This window comes from Petaurus breviceps, unplaced genomic scaffold, assembly GCF_028583685.1.
Source record: "Petaurus breviceps papuanus isolate PSGF00001 unplaced genomic scaffold, PetGlider_PUasm1.0 90625, whole genome shotgun sequence".
NCBI lineage: Eukaryota > Metazoa > Chordata > Mammalia > Diprotodontia > Petauridae > Petaurus > Petaurus breviceps.
The window spans coordinates 2,213,795-2,235,461 of NW_027187289.1; the positions used below are offsets into that span (position 1 = coordinate 2,213,795).

The 21,667-nt window shown below is 39.0% G+C and overlaps 1 protein-coding gene across 17 annotated transcripts in view; it reads right to left on the reverse strand.

Moving 5' to 3' along the window:
* Window positions 1-21,667, reverse strand: part of DOCK9 (dedicator of cytokinesis 9) — a 356,429-nt gene that overhangs the window by 14,175 nt on the left and 320,587 nt on the right. For all 17 annotated transcript variants that reach the window (XM_069064161.1, XM_069064166.1, XM_069064167.1 and 14 more), the window contains 5 exons: window positions 20,345-20,451; window positions 10,732-10,854; window positions 8,571-8,684; window positions 6,786-6,932; window positions 3,735-3,945 (listed from right to left, as the gene is read on the reverse strand). In XM_069064161.1, coding sequence (XP_068920262.1) covers window positions 3,735-3,945; window positions 6,786-6,932; window positions 8,571-8,684; window positions 10,732-10,854; window positions 20,345-20,451 — 702 coding nt within the window. The remainder of the gene's footprint in view (window positions 1-3,734; window positions 3,946-6,785; window positions 6,933-8,570; window positions 8,685-10,731; window positions 10,855-20,344; window positions 20,452-21,667) is intronic.

Here is a 21,667-nt window from a genome sequence, read left to right on the forward strand (position 1 = left end):
GTGAACTGTTTCCTTGTAGAATGAGAAATAAAAATGCTTGAGCAGTTATAGTAGTTGCAGCTGTAGCTGAAAAATGCTTGATAATTTCCATAGAGATTTCCCCTCCCCCAAGAGCTTTCCCAATGTAGTAATTCTGTCTAACAAAGATTTCCTGGCAAGACATGCATTTCTGTGGTTGCCATAGTAACCTGGAAGAATGGAAGAGTCTATTTACATATAGAATTAGATATTCTAATTATGGAAAAAAATTTTAAAGGAAAAGAAATTTCTCTTTATTTCATTTTTTTTGGGGGGGGTTATTATTATCCTTTGAAGAATGGGACATTTCTTGAAATAGGTTATTCTAATATAGTTATTTAAAATCAAGTACAAACACCAAGTTTGAAAAGATGAGTTATTTCAGAATACAACTGGCACCCTTCTTCCAAAATCCCCACTTAAGACTATGCTAGAATTATGCTTAAAATTTAAATGGTGTCCCTCAGAGATGTGGTGTTATAAATTCATTCCATTTAAATTAAGGAGGGCCATCTCTAGTTGTCCTGATCGATACCTGGCCACTGGACCCAGATGGCTCCAGAGGAGAAAGTGAGGCTGGTGACTTTTGCACAGCTCTCCCTCACTTAAATCCAATTCACTTGCATGTCATGGTCCTCTTTGAGAACAAGGGACAACCAACAGTTAAATTAACAATGATAGCTCGAGCGGATGGTCAGACAGTGCTTACAGACAGGTCTGTAAAGCACCTAGCATACCTTACCTCATTTGATCCTCACAATAAATAGCTAAGTACTAAGATTATTTGTGCTTTACCCCCCTAGTAAGTCTCATGAGGGCAAGGACTATTTCTAACCTGAACTCGGTATCTTCCATAGTATCTAGCAGAGTGCTCCTGCATACAAAAGATGCTACATAATTTTTAAATAAATGTTAATAATGATAATAATAACCTGTATTTCTATAGAACTTTTAAGGTTTATAGAATGCTTATCTCAGAAAAAACTTGTGAAGTATGTAGTATATTATCATTTCCATTTTACAAATGAGGAAACTGAGGCTCAGGGAAATTAAGTTACTTATTCCTTTGTTTTGTTTTATATTTTGCTTTTTGGAGGGGGGAAGGTAGGGCAGTTGGGGCTAAGTGACTTGCCCAAGATCACACAGCTATTTTTGTGTTAAGTGTCTGAGGCCGTATTTGAACTCAGGTCCTCCTGACTCCAGGGCCGGTGCTCTGTTCACTGCACCACCTAGGTGGCCCAAGTTACTTGTTCCTGATCATACCACTAGTAAGGCTCTAAGGCAGAATCTGAATCCAGGTTTCCTCACTCTAAGTTCTGTGCTCTACTTGCTAAACATTGAATATATAGAGAGTGAGGTTATATGGGTTTGGTTACATTTCTGATTCTATCCTGTTCTCTGAGATCCTGTCCTAATGTCACCAGTTTTCCTTTTTATCTCATTTATCCCATTTTAGTTCTAAATACATTTAGAGCTAGAATGCAACTTACCCACCTGCAACAGCATCCTCTACACTTGACCTTGAGAGACTATGCCTCCCTCCCTCCATGGCCAGATGCAGACTTGAGACACCTTGCCATCTGCCTTACTATGGTCCCCTTCTCTCCCTACCTAGAACCTCTGGACCAGAACTCCAGAGACCATATGAATCAATGCACTCAGTTTTGGAACTTTGCCTTGGGTCTAAGCTGTTTTGAATGGGAAGTGAGAGGGTATAAACTCACCTGTAACTATTTTTAGCTATCCCCAGACTATGATTCATATAATCAAAACAAAGCCAGTGTTTGTAACTCCCACCCTAGGATGTAGGTGCTATTATCCTCATTTTACAGTTGAGGGAACTGAGGCAAACAGCTATGAAGTGACATGCTGAGGGTCACACAGTCTGAATCTGGATTTGAACTCGGGTCTTCCTAACTCCAGGCCTGCTTCTCTATCCATTGCACCACTTAGCTGCTCCTAGCTTCCTTGCCACCATATATGTCTCACCTCTTCCAACAGAGCTGCAGTAACCAAATCAATAATATCATAGCTTCCAGAAAGGACACAGTAATCTACTACATGCTGACTTTATTCACCATTCATGTGATTCCCCAGACAAAAAAAATCCCTTCCCTGACTCCCACCTCTCCGTATGTACCATTTTCTCCCATTAGGATGTAAGACCAAGGACAAAGACTATTTGCTTTATTTGTATTATTTGTGTTCACTATTTGAATCACTAGCACCTGGCACAGTGTCTAGCACATAGAAGGCTCTTAAGGACTTTCTGATTCATTCATTCAACAATTCACTGGTTTTCTTCATCATTAGCTGCTGAAGATAAGCTGGACTAAAAACCAAAAAATAAAAATCACTAGGCATTGACTCCTTGGAGACAAGCATTCTACAAACTCTAGATATCTCTGCAGCTATAATTGTTCAATAGGGATTCAAAGTATTTACAAAACTGGTTAATGATTTTCATCCCTTTAAGCATCATTCCATTGAAGGTGAAAGGCAATAAATACATCTTGTTGCCAGCTTTGAGATGTTCTCTCTCTCTGTCCCTTCAAAGTTCTTCACCTTCTTTTCTCTCACTACTGCTTGCAGACCTTTGTCCACACAAACCTGTGAATTCCAGAGGTTTTTTTTCCCCCGGGGGAAGAAACCTTCACAAGGCAAATGGAATGAATTCAGTCAACTGCAACCAAGAAATTCATGCATTTCCAGATATTTTCATTTGTTTTGCCCAGAGTGGGGTTAGTATAAAAACAAACCAGGTGAGAGGTGAATAAGTCTCTTTCATTTACTACTCTACTCATTAAGTCCCTTGGTGACCCAGGAACGATAAACAGAAGTTCTACTAGAGAAGAGTAAAGTCTAGGTATGGATTTAGGATGGAAAATTGAAAGACTTTTATAAAATTGAAATTAGAGTGCTATAGATGAAGAGAGAATAAGGATTCACCTAGAGAGCCAAGCTAAGGTATACTTTGGTGAAAAATTCATTCATTCATTTTAAAGAAACCAAATTTCCTCCTCTGAAGCACAAAAAACCTGAACAAATCTAGATTAAATTATGGGGTTCACTATACTACACAGACCATTAGAAAGCACAGTAATATAACATCCTAGTTTTGATCTTACACACAATAGTTTCTCTCTTCATTACATTAAGGAAACTGAGGCAAACAGGGTTAAGTGACTTGCCCAAGATCACACAGCTAGTAAGTATCTGAGGTTGGATTTGAACTCAGGTCTTCCTGATTCCAGGCCCAGTGCTCTATCCACTATCTATCCCCCTCTCAGATTGTATATCTTCAATATAGAAGTAAATTACTTTTGGGTACATCTGACAAATCCAATGGTATGTATATGCTCTCGGGGAGGTGACGGGGGTTCGTGTACTGATTGGGCAGCGGGGTATTATAGAAACTGCTGGTTTTGGAATCCAAGGCCTTAGCTTCAAACTCTGGCTTGGCCATCTACTATATGTAGAAGTCATTTCCTTCTGAACACTCAGATTCTTCATCTTCAAAGTGAAAATCCTAAATAGTTCTCAAGTTCCTTCAAACCCTAATGAATCAGTTGCTTTGGAAAGCACCTTTTCTAAGTGTCAGTGGTCGATATACGGTTCTAACCAAAGTTGGAAAAACTAAGAAAAAAGCATAATATTGTCTCTACCCCCAGCAACCTAAATTAAATACTTCCCAGGTAATGATGAAAAATCCATACCTGTCAATATCGTACGGCGTTTGCACTGTTCTTCAACCCCGCCCTGTCGCTTACCACTCTGAGTAAAGGGCATTTCAAACATGAAACGGCGGATGTTATGAGTTCTTTCAAAGTCAGTTTTCCTTTCTTGCAATTCCTTTTCATCAAAGAATGGGATTACATGTGTCACTTGGATATAGGCATACTTTGAATCCAAATCCTTAGGGTTAACCTTTAAATGAAAAAAGAAAAAAGAAAAAAAGGAAGGTGAAAAATACTGAAGAGAGAATAATTACTTTTCTCTTCCCCTGAAAGGACCTTTATAGATCTGTTGTAGAAAGTAAACATTTAGCTTAGTAATAGTGCTTTAATTCATAGCTTTCCCATTATAATCACCCAATTATTAAAAAGAGGAAATGCTGAGCTGCAACAGTCCTTTTCTCACTATCATGTAATTTAGTAATTAAACTTCAGAAATTAGCATATTTCTAAGGAAGATATGTTTAAAAGATATATATGTATATATGTGTGCATATATACATAAACACATATATGTATATGTGGGAAAATGTGTGTGTGTATATGTTTAAAAGCTAAACCTAAAAGCTCATAAGAAATTAAAGATAGATAATTTTAAGAAAAAACAAAGGATGTCTCATTAAGTGTTTTTGGATCACTTTTGATAAATTTCCATTGTATTTAAGGTACATTTTACCTTCTATGCCAAGAGAAAAGAGAATATGGGTAAGGGGTCAGAGGGGAAGGAAGGAGTAGGAGGTTGGAGAGACAGACAGAAAATGTCAGTAACTATAATAATACAAGAACCAAACAGAATGGTCAATGAGAAAGGCACAGGTTTAATGGACTCACCTAAGTGTTAATGAACAATTCCCTTATTCACAGATATAATGTGGAGATTAAAAGAAAATTTTAAAAGACAACTCAGCTTTGAACTTTTTTTTTTTTAAAGCAATCGGGATTAAGTAACTTGCTCAAGGTTACACGGACAGTTATTTCTGGGTGAGGTGCTAAGTATCTGGGCCCGGATTTGATCCCCAGGTCATCCCGACACTAGAGCCGGTGCTCTTACTTGCTGAGCCACCTGGCCACCCCATCTGCTTTGAAGTTTTAAGGAAGAAAGATATTACATATAGCCATGGAATTAAAAGAATCCAATTAATTATAAAAACTGAAGTCATTACTACTTGGTATACTGTGTGATTAAAACAAATTAAATTAGCATTTAATATGCTCATACATTTTCCCTCTTTAGCAGAGGACTTCCCTTTATATCATATTGAGAAAACAGGAACTCTTCATGAGAAACTCTGTATTCTACATCCTCAACCTCTGGAGATCATTGCCCATTCTCTACTCCTTTGCTTCAGTATCTGATGTACTTGTGCTTCTCACAGTTTACAAGTGTGCCTAGGTCTCCCCTCTTCTTAAAAAAAAAAAAAACATCATTAGATCCTATCACCCTCTCAAGCAATTAACCCAGAACTCTCCGACTTCTCACCACACAAAATCGCAAACATATTTGAGGATGCTGTCATCACGTGTTTGAGTGTAATTAAAGGTCTGGGAATCAAGACTCTTCTCAGTCAGCTGGAGTGACTAGGTTCATCCCTGTTTCACATTCCCAAGACTGGCCTCCATCCAAAAATGGTGCCATCGTCTGCTAAAGACAGTTGCCCATATGATTTGCAAAAATGTCCCAATCTATTTTATTTATACTAGATTTTATAGCATAATTTGTTAAAAACTGTCTATCTTTACTTCCTCTATTTTTTCTCCTCAACCCCTTGAAATCCACCTTCCAACCCAACCACTCCATCTGGAAATGGTGCTCTACAAAAGTTACCAGTGACCGCTTAACTGCTGGATCTAATTGTTCCTTCTCGCATTCTTCTTTCCTGGCCCTTCTGAAACAGGCGACATTGCTGACCACCCTCAGGGTAGTTTTTCCGTCGCTGTCTTGCCTCTCCTCCTACCTGCCTAATCATTCCTTCTCAGTTTCCTCCCCTGCCTCATAACTCTTTGTATCCCCTCCAAGGCACAGTGATGGGTCTCTCGCTCCTATTTTGCTATGCTCTTTGCCAGAGATCTCTTCGGATCCCATGGTTATAACTGTCACAGGGGTTCCTAAAGGATGTGCCTCAAGTTTTTGCTGGGTAAGCTGCAAAGTTTTTTATAAGAGAAAAATTTAAGAACAATTTTGTTCATTATGAAACTTCCTTACTCAGATTTGAAAAAGAAGCACGTTTTTCCACTTTTGCCCCATCAATCTCCCCATTTCTCTTCCAATTTGTATCTATACATTAAACCAATCCACTGAACAACTTGTTTAGGTAAGATATAATATTGGAAGGATTGGAAAAGAGTTTCTTAGATGAAGAGATAGGTTTGGTCTGTTCCTTTAGGGGTATTGTATATGGATTGAAAAAAGAAGTAGAAAAATGTGGGAGAACCTTGAAAAATAAGGTTACAATGGCCTGGGTAATCCATTAACTAAGACCAATATATTAGCTTTGGTGTTAGAAATAGTATTCCTAAGATCTATGGCATTATCTTTGTTTTTTTGTCATTTTTAATAAATTGGCAATGAACATGCTGGGAGGGAGGGACTGATGGATTCAGAAGATATCATGACTTCAAACTTATTTATAACAAGCAAAATGTTCAACAAAGAAGATGGCTGCCATGGGTGGCACAGGGCATGCCTAATACATGGAGACTACTTAATAAACATTTGTCAAATCGAAGAGCAAGATTTTAGTGTGAAAAGAATAGAAGGAGTTTTGTCTTTTCCTAGGTGAGTTTTAGGCAATACACGTACAACTAGCTGGACCTGTGGTTTTAGGGGTTGAATGTTCAGGGCAAACATGTGTCTTGAGAAAAGAAGATGAGAAACTAGTCTCTAGAAATAGAAACTAAAAATACAGACAGAAAACGGGCATCTTCTAAACTACAGGCTAGAGATGTTGAAGTCTTACAAGATACAAGTTTGGTTTTAAACAAAAATGAAACAAAATCAACAGTGCTCTCAAAATCATCCAACTGTGCTCATACCTTGCCAGAATCTTGAATCATTTTGACATTTTCAGAACCAAATTTGTCTGAGTAAAGTTTTAATAGTCTCTGAGAGATTTCTGACAAAGGTGTCAGTTTCGGTTCCTTGTAAATGTACTCCTTTCCATCTTCATCTTCAAAGAATCCCTGTGGGGGAAAAGTAAAATTAGGACTATTTCCAGTATTTAATTAGCTCTGGCCTATGATAACCCAGACAGTGGTTTGGGGTTGGGTTTTTTTTTTTTATGTTTTACAAACAGTACTTTCAACATTTCTTGTTAGGATTCAAAACAAAAATTAACAACTCAAAAAAAAAAATAAAACCTTATACAAATATGCTTCCTGAAGGGAAGAAAAAAAATGTGAATAGAAAAGTCTGGGTAGAGGAAGGGTGCAAAAATGAAGAAAGAACACAAAATTGCAAACATATTTGAGGATGCTGTCATCACGTGTTTGAGTGTAATTAAAGGTCTGGGAATCAAGACTCTTTTCTCAGTCAGCTGGAGTGACTAGGTTCATCTCTGTTTCACATTCCCAAGACTGGCCTCCATCCAAAAATGGTGCCATTGTCTGCTAAAGGCATATGACCGTAAACCCATATGATTTGTAAAAATGTCCCAATCTATTTTATTTACACTAGATTTTATAGCATAATTTTTTAAAAACTCTAGGTCTGGAGAAGGGCAAATATGTTATAAAGGAAACATTACGCCAATTCTATCACATATCATTAATTTCAAAAGTAGTTAAGTCTGTCAGTGCAATAGTTGTTTTAGATTCAATCTCAGTAAAATTCAACAATATGGCATGATTTGAGAAGTGAAACAGGATGAAAATTTGAAAAGCCAACTATCAGTTAATATTTGAGATAATGAGTTAAAAAAAATTCCTGTCCTAAGATAAAATAAAACAACAGAAAAAACACAGAATACACTCAAAACAAAACAAAACAAGGCAGGCTAGACTGAACAAAAATATCCACATCAAACTAGGGGTTGAAATGCAGTCAGTTGACTACATCACTTGCTTCATAAGCATTTACTGTAATTACCTCCACATCTGTCTCAGTGTCTGTAAACTGGTATTGCTATAAAGTTGTGAAAGACAACAGAATAAATTGAAGGTTATATACTGCTCATAGGAATGCAAACTACCTAAATACATGGATGACACTTTATACAATGTAATAATGTTAGATACTTGTAGGTTAAAAAAAGTCAAGTGAAATGAGAAAGAGCCCTTCCTCATGGGCTCTCTGAAATATTATAATGGTCAATCTACTGTGGAGATATTATATTACAAAAAGGTGAAGATGCCACGTACACAAGGGCAGCCAGAAATTCTTAATTTTGGGTTTAAAACATGCAGTACAGATGTATAGGAGATGTATAGGAGACAGGTGATTTATTTCTGTAAATGGAATCAAATGTTATTGTTTGGACGTATGATGACTAGATAGATATACATACAGGTTTGAAAAGGCAACTGGCAAACCACACAGAAGCACCAAAGATGCCGCTCAATAAACATTCTTAGGAATGTCTTACGTAGGAAGAACTTACCGCTGCCTTAAGAAAGTAATAAAAGAAAAGACAGGAAGAAAAAAGCAGAAAGTTTACTGAGGAAGATCAGAATTATACCAAACGTTAAATTTAACAGATCAAAGAAGTCTGCATCATATAAAGAACTTATAATACATGAAACAGAATAAGGAGCAAAAACATAACTGTGCAAACATTTTTACAGGACTTAATATCATTTTTAGAAAGGAGAGGTTATGCTCACCTGTCCAAAGAAGGCCACTCTGAAATAAGTCCCCAGAAGTCTCTTGCCCGTGTGCATAACTTCTGTGACTTTGCTGTATGCTCTATGGAGAGTGTCATACAGATGAGCTAATCTCTAGAAATATTGAAGAGAATAGTTTCCTTTATACTTGTAAACAGTGGATTCAAGTTCCCATGCAATGTTAAATATAAAAATAAAAAGGTTTTCCTTTCAGCTCTCTTCTCTTCTCTCTCTCTCTCTCTCTCTCTCTCTCTCTCTCTCTCTCGGGAAGGCAAGGCAATTGGGGCTAAGTGACTTGCCCAAGGTCACACATCTGGTAAATGTTAAGTATCTGAGGCTGAATTTGAACTCAGGTCCTCCTGACTCCAGAGTTGATGCTCTATTCACTGTACAACCTATTTGCCCCTAGATATTTAACTTTTGTTGTTGTTGTTGTTTTTTGAAGCCCTCTTCTCTTAAAAAAAGTTATTTTCAAATTTTTCTTTCAAAAAATCAAATAAACTACAGTGACAAGATGATTTGAAAATAAATGAGTCACTTCAACTTTTTAAAGCGAACTAAGGGATCCTCCCAGCAAAGCTATTTTTAAAAATAGAATTCCATAAAAGAAAATCAAGTTAAGCTAAAACACTGACAAGTGGATACCTTTCAAACAGAAAACCAATCCCCTTTTGTCATGAAATTTGCAGCAGATTACAAAAGAAATGACCAGACCTCTATTTGTTCACTAATTGAAAAAAAAAATCACCTTTAAAGGTAAGTAGATATAATACTAGTTTCATCAACTCAACCTGTTTGGGAAATGTAAAAGTGATATCCTGAATACTAATGTCCAGTTCCTGTACAAAGCACTAGCTTGTCTATAAACTAAGATATGGCAGCTAGGTGGATGGAGTGCTGGGCCTGAAGTCGGGAAGACTCATCTTCTTGGGTTCAAATCTGGTCTCAGACTAGTGGTGTGACCCTGGGCAAGTCACTTAACCCTGCATCCCCCAGCTTTCTCATCTGTAAAATGAGCTGGAGAAGGACATGGAAAACCACTCCAGTATCTTTGTCAAGAAAACTCCAAATGAGGTCACAACAGAAACAACTCAATAGCAACAATAAAATTGAGATATAGGCAATTCTGGATTACTATGTGGTTGAATATTCAAATTATATAAAAGAAAAATTTGCTTTCGAGTTCTCAAAATATTCAAATGGAATAAATAATGTAGCTCCGTGTGATGTGGACACAGGGGCTCTTCTTTACTTGCTTACCTAGTACACTCTCCTACCAGAGAAGCCTGCAGAAAACCTTTAAAGGTGAGAGATTTACCTCCCTCAACAGAAGGTAGGAGACATAACGTCCTGTTTGAAATAAAGCCATTTTCAGCATGGAGCAGGGAGCCAGGAGAGTTGTGAACAAAGGCCAGATTTCTCAGTCCAATATTTGGCAACCCATCAATACTTTCATTGCCAAGTGGACGACCTTTGTCCAGAGGCCTCGAGTGTCAAGGGCTCCACTGATACAAGGAGGATGGTTCAGAACGGTTACAAGATGCCACTTGCCTAACAAAAGCAGTGGGTGTTTATTTACCTGCTGACTATTGCCAGAAGTGAAGGCAGATCTTTGCACGTGGCAGAAGAGAAAGAGATGGAAGTAGCAAATAAATCTCCATCGAAAAGTCTGGGTGCCCTCCATGTGCCATGTGCAATACAAGGGTGCTCCCTAAACCCTGTTCTAACTTTCTTCCAGAACCCTGCAGATTTACAGAGTGCAGTTTCATTATTTTGTTATGAATTCTCAAAAATCCAAAATACCCATATTCAAATACAATAACCAAACCATCCTCCAAAGTAAAATAAATTTATATTTAAATTAGCTGCCATTTTGGATTTTCCATGCTGCTGCTCTCCTCCAGTGGTGTGGATAATTGAGAGCTGACTATATGGTCCCCAATTTCAGCAAACTAATTTATTTTCATCTGTTTAAGAGCCTCATACATTCAAAACTTTAGACAGTGCAATAATCTCATTTCCATTTTTTGACTTTTTAGAAAAAGAGAAGAAAATAAGAAAGTGATTTTATTTCTGAGAAAACTTTAAAATTATGTAGAAACAAGAAAAAGAAGTTTGTCTGACAAATGTCATGAAAAGTAGAAAATCCAAAATAAGATACCTCAAAATCTCTGCGTTTCTCATAAATTGGAATGATGAGTTTATAGATGTCAGCAATCAGCTCGTAGCGTTCGGCCTTCCAGAGCCCATCTGCACACTGCTCCAGCAATTCCATCAACACGTCCTAATTGCAGAAGAAAACACAATGGAAAGATAAGGCAATTATTGGTGAAATAATTTATAGAGAAGTGTAAGTTGAATAGCATAGGATTGTTAACCTAACAATAGTTTAAATCCATTAAGGTGTCCTTGTTGGTTAAAAGTTAGTCCACCATCTTCTTGCAGGAGACATGTTTCAAGAGCCATCAGATGCTTTGCAAAAAATATAAGGTGTTAAGTAACAAAGCTCAGAATTGGCGATTGGTGTGATGACCATAGGTATCTAGTGAAGAGAATGAAACTGTCATTTATATTTTCCACAGAGACAACTAAATTCACCCCTTGCTGGGGCCCAGGCATCCACCACTACTTCCTGGCTTGCTTGGACCATAATCTCTCCCTCCTTCCCTCCCGGTAACCTGTACCATGATCCTGGGTCTGTTGGCTCTAACAGGTGAGCCTTTCTCTTGGCTCCAGGATTGAGGCCTCCATGCCACTTCAGGGCAGCTCAACAAAATGCCATCCCACCTCCCTTTCTGGTTTCCCTTTATGGGTTGTCTTCCCCCATTAGAACAGAAGGCTTCTGAGGGCAGGAACTATCATTGCTTGTATCTGTCTCCTCAGTACTTAGTACAACACCTGGCACATGGTGACTGTTTAATAAATGCTTTGTTTACCCACCCATTTACTTTTCCAAGGTTTGCAAAGCATTTTAGTTATTGGCAGATGTTTCCTTTACTCCATCTACAAGGAATGAATCTAGAAGGATATCTACTGCCTTCAAAAAAGAAAACTGCCTTATTGTGAAGCTCAAATGGGAGTGTAATCATATAGAGAGTTAGTGTAAACAGCCTCAACATGTGTTAAGGCTAGCTTTATAATGAAGTAAGGGGAGAAAACAGCAAGAATGGCCCATCAATTAAGCAGAAGTCCTCAGGTGAAGAGTCAGCACAAGGGCCTAAGTGGAACGTCTTGAAGTCATGAAGACTTGGGTTTTAGGCTTACCTTTTTTATATACTGGCTGTGTGACCCTGGGCAAGTCATTTAACTTCTCAATGCCTTAAGCAATTCTCTAAGAGGCCACTAGGTGGACAGAGTAATGGACCTGGAGTCAGGGAAGACCTGAGTTCAAATCTAGTCTCAGATACATCTTAGCCCTGGGCAAGTTACTTATTCCCCCTTCAATTTCAGTTTCCTCATCTGTAAAATGGACATAACAACAGCACCTGCCTCCCAGGGTTGTTGTGTGGATAAAATGAGATATTTGTAAAATGTTTTGCCAACCTTAAAGTACCACATATATGTTAGCTATCATTAAGACTTCAAATAACAGATGAGTTGCTTGAAAAATCTGAATTGGAGGAGAGAGACAGGGGTTTCCAGAAATTGATAAAAGGACAGAAATTGGCCTCCTTGTAACGTCTATCCACCACGCCAAGTTCTGTCCTATGAGGCCAAATGAGTGAGAGAAGGAAGGGAATGAGCATTTATTAAGCTCCGGCTATGCACCAGCACTGGCCTAAGAGTTTTACGAGTATTAGCTCACCTGATCCTCAGAACAAGTATATTCACTCCTATATATGACTGTTCTTCTAGTACTTGAATGCAGCTATCATGACCCCCTTCCCCCCCCCCCCCCCACCAATACTTGTCTTCAAGCTAAATGTGCTCAATTCCTTCACCCACTCCTCCTTTGGCATGAATTCAAGGTCATTCGGCATCCTGGCAGTCCTCCTTGGGACCCACTCCAGCTAATCAATGTCTCTCTTAAACCATGTTGCCCAGAACTGAACACAGTGTTTCAGGAGAGAACTGACAAAGGCAGGCCACAGTGCAATTATCACCTCCCATTCCTGGAAGATATATCACTCCTGGGGCAGCTAGGTGGCACAGTGGATAGAGCACCAGCTAGCCCTGGAGTCAGGAAGACCTGAGTTCAAATCTAGTCTCAGATACTTAACTAGTTGTGTGACCCTGGTCAAGTTACTTAACCACCTTGGCCAGTATCCTCATCTGTAAAATGAGCTGGAGAAGGAAATGGCCAACTATTCCAGTGTCTTTGCCAAGTAAACCCCAAAAGGAATCACAAAGAGTTGTACCCAACTGGACAATTCTCAAGACCAAAGTAACTTTTTTGGCTTCCTCATCCCATCTTTTCGGCTGATTAACTCACACCCCCAACCCACCCCCATATTCTGTAATCCAGTGATGCTGGCCTCTTTGCTATTCCTCACACAAGAGACTCCCTCTCTTACCTCTGGGCATTTTTACTAGCTGTCACTATGGTTAAAATTCTCTTCTTCATCTCCAGCTCCTAGCTTCCTTCAAATTCCACCTTCCACAAGAAGTCATTCCTAGTCTCCCACACTTCTAGTGCCTTCCTTCTGTTAGCTCCATTTTGTACTACATACACATATACATATATACATGTATATATACATGTGTACATATACAAAATTGATAAAATGTTATAATGATACATGACATATTTATACACACACATACACAAAACCCTAACCACAAACTCTAACCCCAATAATGTATGTGTATGCGTGTGTGTTCCATGTATAGTTCCTAACTTGTATCATCCATTGGACTGTGAACTGCTTGAAAGCTGGGACTTCCTTCTGCCCTTCTTTGTGTCTCCAGTGATTAGCACAATACCTCATGTATAGAAGATATTTAATAAAAGTTTATTGACTGATTGACTTGTATTGAATTTGTAGTCCACTAAGAACTTCAGATCCTTTCCACATATTTATTATGTATCCACGCTTCAAGCTTCCTTTCCCTATTATATTACTGAGGAGAAACTAGCAGCTATAACCAGTAATAGGCTACTACCATATCTAGTTAAAACAGTAACAGTAGTATTCTAGGTTTCCAGTCTATAGTAGGACATTTCTGCCTTAATTCAATAAGCATTTGTCTTTCTTCTTGAGATTAAAAAGAATGGTCACTTTTCACATATTTGTTTTCCACACTTAAATATTCTCATCTAGTGATTTGAAATAATTGCTTTTCAAGTGGCAGGAAATAAAGTCTGTTTTGAATTTTTAATTTTTTCTAAAAACACTGGCTTTATAAAAAACTCTGCCAGGGTGACAGTCTCTACTTTGTGACATCCTTTAGGTACACAAATCATAAAATCACTATGTGCATGACTGAACTCTGGGATCAATGTTTATAAAAGAGAACCAGATGTCTAATGGTTGTCATTATAATACCCATTAACTAATGAGGGCAAAGAAGCCATATATACATAGCAACCAAGAGTTCCTTGAAAAATGCATTAGTGCACATATTTATGTTCAGCATATTTTCTTATAGGTTTTCTTTTATGATATCTTTCTAAGTGAAGACTCAGTCATGACCAAAGATGCCTTGCTCTCACCTGACTATGAAAAACCTGAATGAAGTTCAAAGAAAAGCACAAGAATGAAACAAGTCACCTGCCACTGTTAATATACAGCATCTCTGTCTAAAGGGTTACTGTGAGACTAGAGAAAGATCAACACTTTGCAAACCTAAAGAACTGCACAAAGGCTACTCATATAACTGTTATCATTGTCAAAGTCCTTGAGCCCGTTCAGAGCTCAGCTCAGGTCTTCCATGAGACCTTGGACATATATTAGCTGGGTGACCACCTGCAGGAAATTTAACCTCTAAAGACACCAGGCAACTCTCTTAAGACTATAAGTTATAGATGGTTGCCAATATTCATCAGCAGAGGGAGTTTCCAAATAGGGTGTACCCTTCCCAAAGGTCAAAGTTAAAAAAAAAAAAAAAGAACCTCTTCTTATAGCATGCAGCATTCTGAAGTGAGATTGTGGTGTGGGGCAGAAAGCACTGGATTTGGGGTCAGATAACATGGGGTCAAATCCCAGCTTCCTATGTGAGTGACCTTGGGTAAGTCATTTCCTTTTCATGGAGCCTCAGATTCCTCATGATGGGGTAGGACTAGATGGTGTCTAATGTCTCTTTCTACCTCTAGCTCTCTGGTCCTGTGTTGTATTTTTTTTTTAAACTAAATGTAAGCTTCTAGAAGCCAGGGGCAATTCATGAGTAACCTATTTTATAAAATATCTCTAGAACGTAAGTTCCATGAGTGCAGAGATTTTTTTTTGTCTCTGTGTGTCTAGTGCCTGGTATAAAGGGCATCCTTAAGAAGTTGAACTGAATTGAATAGTATGCTTCATAATGATTTTGTAACATAACAACTTACACCCAACCACCTGGAAGCTGTTCTCTGTCAGAAGCACAGAAGTTCACTCCACAAGTATTCATGGACAGCTTACTACATATGTGCAAGGTAGACTAAAAGGTACAATTTGCAAACACTTAAAGACAACTGTGAACTCATGAACAAATTGAGAGGGGAGAACCTAGAGATGAAAGACAAATTCAAATTGATCCAGGGAATGATATTTTTTGAAGGGAGGATGTTAGAAATGACAAATAAATCATTTAAACACCCCCATGATAATGATTGTTTCCCACTTTGTGGGAACTTTGTGGAACTACTGGAATAGTAATAATAACAATACTCTTAGCTAGCATCTATGTTGTATCTGCTATGTGCTAGAGCTTTACAAATACCTCATTTGATCCTCACAACCACCTTGAGAAGTAGGTGCTGTTATTATGTCCATTTTACAGTTGAGGAAACTGAGGCAAACCAAAGTTAAGTGACTTGCCCACGGTCATACAAAGTAAGTGTCTGAAGTCAGATTTGAAATCAAGTCTATTCTGACTCCAAACCCAGTGCTCTACCCATTGTATCACCTAGGTAACCTAGGAATAGTCATTGCTTAATGATGTTTCTGGGCCCCATCTGGGGAAAAAAGTCATTATTTCCTTTCTAAAGCAATGAAAGGAGGCATCCCCTTTGCTAGTCCAAGAGAAGAGGAGGGTCATTTCCTTTAGTCCAGAGCCATGAGCAAAGAAATTCACTATCTCTGTAAATCCAGTTGAAGATTGCTATCTATCAGAGATGAGTCTATTTTTTAGATAGTTCCTTTGGAATCTCTTGATGGGACCAATTTATGTACTTAATTGCATCTGGCAGTAAAAATTATCCTAGCAATTATTTCCAGCAAATCATGTGCATCTTTTCACTTCAGCTTTTTCATAATCAAGAAACATCTGGCAAAGATAATCACCTTTCATAATGAAAGTCACCATTTCCTGAAAAATCCTGATAGTCAAATAAAAGTACTGTAAAACATGAGGCATGTGGGCTTCTCCCCCTCCTTCTGTACATATGCTGAAGTCTCCAAAGTTCTTCAAGTTTCACTTTTGATGCTTTTATCTTTTTCTAAGTCCTTTATAATTCCACTGTATGTTACATCCTAATCCCTTCAGAATTACATGTACTCTGGACTTTGTTAAAGATTAACTAATTTTATACTTTAAAAACAAAGTGGGCAAACATCTTCTGGATAATTGGTGATTAAAAATATCCTTGGTACTCAGTATATTTACAGGAACTCAAGATTTTTATTCACTTTGTTATTTCAAATTGTTCTCAGTTGATGAGGATTTTATTAAAGTACCCACTGTGTGCTAGGTATTGTGCTAAGTGCTAGGGATACAAAGACAGGTAAAGACAGTTCCCTTTCTCAAGGAGCTCATAATGATCTCTTAATTTTTGTGCTTCCCAATTCACAAAGCTGAAGGAATGATTCCATTTTACTATGTTATAATAGTAAGGGAATTTGAAGATCTTTCCTGACCCTTAATAGGTCTAGAGAATTTGAAGATCTTCCCTGCCCCTTAATGGGTCTCAAGTAGAACCCAACAGGACAGGCTTGATTATGGAAAGCTTGTTTTTCAGGAAGGCTCACACCTTTTGTTACTTTGTAATCAGACAGTGGGTCATGAAGGTTGTGATGCCCTCTGACCCTGAAGAAGGGTGTATAAATAAATAAATAAATAAACTCACACACACACACACACACACACACACACACGAGACTCACTTATGGAAAGAGTTGTGTCTTTTGGCCAGATGAGACTCTTTGTAGCCAATGAGCTTTGTTGGTGCTTCTTTCTCTGGTAACTAACGATGTATGTATGTGATGGACAGACAGCTAGAAGCCCTGTCTGTTGGTCTGTTGAACTGTGTTATTTTCTCTGTCTGTATATTTTGTCTGCTTGTAATTTGTCTGAATTTTCTGAAGTTCAGGGTGCTGACTCTTCTCCCCGAACTAAGCGAATAAATTATATATATATATATATATATATATATATATATATACACACACACACATATATTTAATTAAAGATTGTTGACCTCTTTAAAGTTGCTTTCCTTTAGTAAAGCAGATCAATGAACCCGTGCTAGCAGCCATCCTGGATATGCTAGCAGCCATCCTGGATATGCTAGCGTGCCTGCTGTTACATATGTCAACCAGATGAACATAACTGGAGTTTCACTTATTGGCGCCTATATTTCTTATTTTATTGCTGATCACCATGTTTAAGATGGGCAGCTGGGTGGTAAAATGGATAGAGTTCTGGGCCTGGAGCCTAAGTTCAAATCTGGCCTGAGACACTTAATAGCAAGTCACTTAACCTGTCTGCCTCAGTTTCTCATCTGTAAAATGAGTCAGAGGAGGAAATGGCAAACCAGTATACTTGCCAAGAAAACCCCAAAATGGGGTCACAAAGACTCAGACACAATCGAGATGACATCCTGCCTTGGTAATCCCCAGGCACAAAGTGAGAGGTTGATTTGACAGGTTGATATGGTCAGCATCTGGTACCACACCATCCAGTGTTGGATCTTTTTTTTTGTATTATTTTTAGTCTTGATAAGTGCTTTCCTCACAACAACCCCACAAAGCAGTGATGTCATGTAATATTTTCTGCATCTTATAAATAAGGAAAAGGAGGCTTAGAGAGAAATGAAGTGACCTATCCACAGTCATAAAACTAGTGAATTTCACAACTAAAATTCAAAACCAGATTTTCAGATCAAAGAGTCAGCGTGGTGCAATGGAAAAAAAACTGGAATAGAGTCAGATAGATTGGGTTACCATTCCAAATTTGGTTTTCTAATACTAAGGGGATGCTACAGCCCAGCATTTTTTCAAAAACCCAACTTCTGAATCTAGCAAAAAATCAACTCCCTGTACCCAGGGAGCTGTGGGCTTAGCTACAGTAGCAACAATTTTCATGCTACTGAGTAAAACAAATATTTCACAGAGAGGATATCCCAATAAAAAAGTGATAACCAAAGTTTCCATAAGCATGAACCAGATCTTCATTGTTTTTTTGAAAACGGAATTTTCCAAGCAGTCTTTGGAATTTTTTTTTTTTAGCTGAAACAATCCCCATGCTTTGTAGCCAGTTTGTTCATTTAGAAGGGGATACTTTGGTTTAGAAATAGACATCCTTAATCCTTTCTCACTAGCTGCTTTCTATTCCCCTGAGTTGGGTCATTTTTCTTTAAAGTTATCCAAATTCTTTAAAGTGTATACACTCTGAAGAAACAATATGGTATAGAAGAAAGAGTATTGTATTTAGAGTCAGGGGTTATTGTTGTTCAGTCATTTCAATCATGTCCCATTTGGGGTTTTCTTGGCAAAGATACTGGATTTGCCATTTCCTTGTCCAACTCATTTTACAGATGAGGAAACCGAGGCAAATAGAATTAAATGACTTGCCCAGATAGCGTTTGAGGCCAGATTTGAACTCGGAGAGATAGTTTTGCTGACTCAGGCTTGGCATTCTATCCACTGCACCACCTAGCTGCCCTCAAAGACAGGAGGACCTGGGTTCAAATCTCTACTCTGCCATGAGACCTTGAGTCACTTGATTTCTCTGGGCCTGTGTACTATAATGCCAAGGAAAGGCAACTTCCCAAGGTTCAAAATACCAGCATAGGTGCTCTCCATTTTATTCAGTGACCAACCAAGAACAGAGAAGATCAAAACATGACATCATTCCAAAATACAGCATTTACTAAGTGTGATTAAATAATCTCCAAGGACTACCCCACCCCAGGACCTTCCAATCATTCAATCAATTACAAAGTCCCTGGTCTAAATACTTCTCCACCCCTAGGCTATACCTTTATTTGTCAATCACAGAGCACAAAAAGGTCAAAAATTCCCCACCCCTGGATCACAATTGAATCTACCCCAGAGTTACATCAAGTTTAAACACAGCACTTAATACCCAAATAGAGGTCTTTTCTCAGCAATCTTAGTTCCTGGGGAGACAAGGCTTAGCAAGGCCACAAGATACATTGCCAGTCCCTCCATTAATTCATCCTCTGTCTGTAGAACAGTCCTAGAACCCCTGAAAACATTAGCAAAACCCTCTCCTAGGATTTCTGTAAACATACAACAAGAAAATCCTTCTTCAGGGCTTCTGAACCAACAGAAAGGTTCCCAGACCCCTGCAACAACAGCACTGTCCTTCACCAGTGGACAGTATTCACTCTGTCTGCAGGACAGTCTCCAGACCCCTGCAACAACAGCACTGTCCTTCACCAGTGGACAGTATCCACTCTCTGTCTGCAGGACAGTCTCAGGGCTTCTTAGCCAAAAGCCAGGTTCCAGGACTTCTTCAACAACAGGACTGTCTTTCACCAGTGGACAAATCTGGCGAAAGAACATCAAAACAGAGAGACAAAGTACCAGCAAAACAGCCATGTCTCCTCAGTCCTTGGCAGCTCAGGGGGCAGGTCTCAAAAGTCCAGGGCAATTCAAAGCGGCCACCAGCAATTCTCTTAGTCTCTCTCCCTGCCTCCACGTGGGTGCTGCTTCCAAAAAAGGTCTTCCGCCTCTCTCTTGTCTCTCCAAATCTTTCTTTTCACATCAACAAGTCCATCCCACAGGTGGGATTAACAAGCTCTGGGTTTTAACACAATCAATTTGAAAACCAAGCCCAATACAGGGGAATCTCCACATTCCATTACTATCACAGTCTGCTCCTATAAAATTAGAGGGCTAGCTTAGATGATGGCCAGGATCCTTCCAGCTCTATACACAAGCTCATCCTACTAAAGATCTATCAAACATAAGAAAACGGAAAAGATTTCTAGGCAATTGTCTGAAAGTGGGGGCCAAGTAGTGCCTAACTGCTTTGAGTTACGTGTAATGTCTAAACCACAGCTGAATTTTAAAGATGAAATAAGAACAATGATTTCTAAAGCTGAAGAGTTTTAATTCCTATTTCCAGAGCAATGGAGGGTTACTGCAGAGTTCTTTACACTCAGCTCTTGCTGATGTCTCATGGAATGCTTACACGTGCAGCTTCCCCGCACCCCCTCCCCCTGAGCCAAGAGGATGCTTCCTAGCAAGGAAGAAGTACAGGCTTTGTGGCTCCCGGCAATGCACAGAATGATCTTAATCAGATCTGAGAGTGGCTGCAGCTGCAGAGGAAAGAAAAGCATGAAAAAAGGTGCAGGGTCTGGAAGCCTGTTGGGAAGCAAATAGCAGGAAAAGGCCAATCACGGTATGCTCAAGAAACGGAGTAACCCAACGGGAAACCTAAGCACTCACCTCATTAAAATGGACATCCTGCATCCCGACATCTTCCATCATCGAGGCCTCTTCATCTATATTGGGGGTGATTACTCTGAAGGCTGTGCATCCTTGCCTAAACATGCCTAGGAAATTGGAGAGAAAAAGATTTGAAGAGTTAATTACCTGAAAGTAGGTGAACTCAATTAGCTGAAAGTTCCTTCCTGCTGAGGGCAGGGGCAAGGGGGGAGGTGTTTCCATTTTCAAAGGGATGTGGCCAAGTCTTGAAATAGGCCAAGGCTTAAGGACACACTCAGAGGAGTGAAGTCCATGCTACTCTTTACTTCTCCTGAGCGTTAGTCCTTTCTTTTACACTCCCCTCCCTTCCTATTTTCTTTAACATTAATCTTCAGATTTCCTAATCAGTTATTCTTTTAACAAGTTCGTGTATTTGTTTTTAAGCAATTGGGGTTAAGTAACTTGCTCAAGGTTACACGGCCAGTCATTTTGTGTGGGTGCCAAGTATCGGAGGCCGGAACCAATCCTGGGTCTCCCAACGCCGGGACCGGCGCGCTCTTACTCGATTTGCCACCTGGCCACCCCTAAGTTCGTGTATTTTAAAACAGTATTTAATGTTAGCATATAATATCTAAAGGCTTTCCATATCATGATTATAGTCTATCAATCAAATTTATGGTAAATGCATAGTTCCTGAGTTGCAGGAAATAGTATTCACAGTAAAATTATGTCAAATTAAATCTGAACAGCTTTGTCAGAATAATCACTGCCTAGATACCAAGATAAATGTGCAAACCAAGACCATCAAAGGAGGAAAACAGGCAACTGAAAGAATCCCACTTCCCTCAAGCCTCAATAATACAACAAAATACAATTCGCCTCACCAAGCAGGACTAGGAGTAGACCGACAAATCATAATTTACGTGTCACCTTCCCTCTCTAGAATGAGATGGGCATATTACATGAAAACACTTTCTATAGTGTCATCTATAAGGGGAAACTTGGAGACTGGATTAGCTGGTTTTCCCGTTAGTTGCCTCTAGAACATGAGGTCTTTTACCCCACCCAAGATGGAAAAAAGGATAAGGAATGGCACTGGTGCTTCAGAAACTCAGATACACCTATATTCTGGGGGAAAAACCCAACAACAGCAACAAAAAACCTAGGTTAAAGTTAGAGCTAGAAGAAACAGCTGGGATCAATTTCTTTAAAGTATTTCCAACTATTTCAGGTCTATAAGATGACTGGCGGTGGTGATGGTGATGGTGATGGTGATGGCGGTGGTGATGGTGATGGTGGTGGCGATGGCAGTGGTGGTAGTGGTGGAATGATATCCTGCCTTAG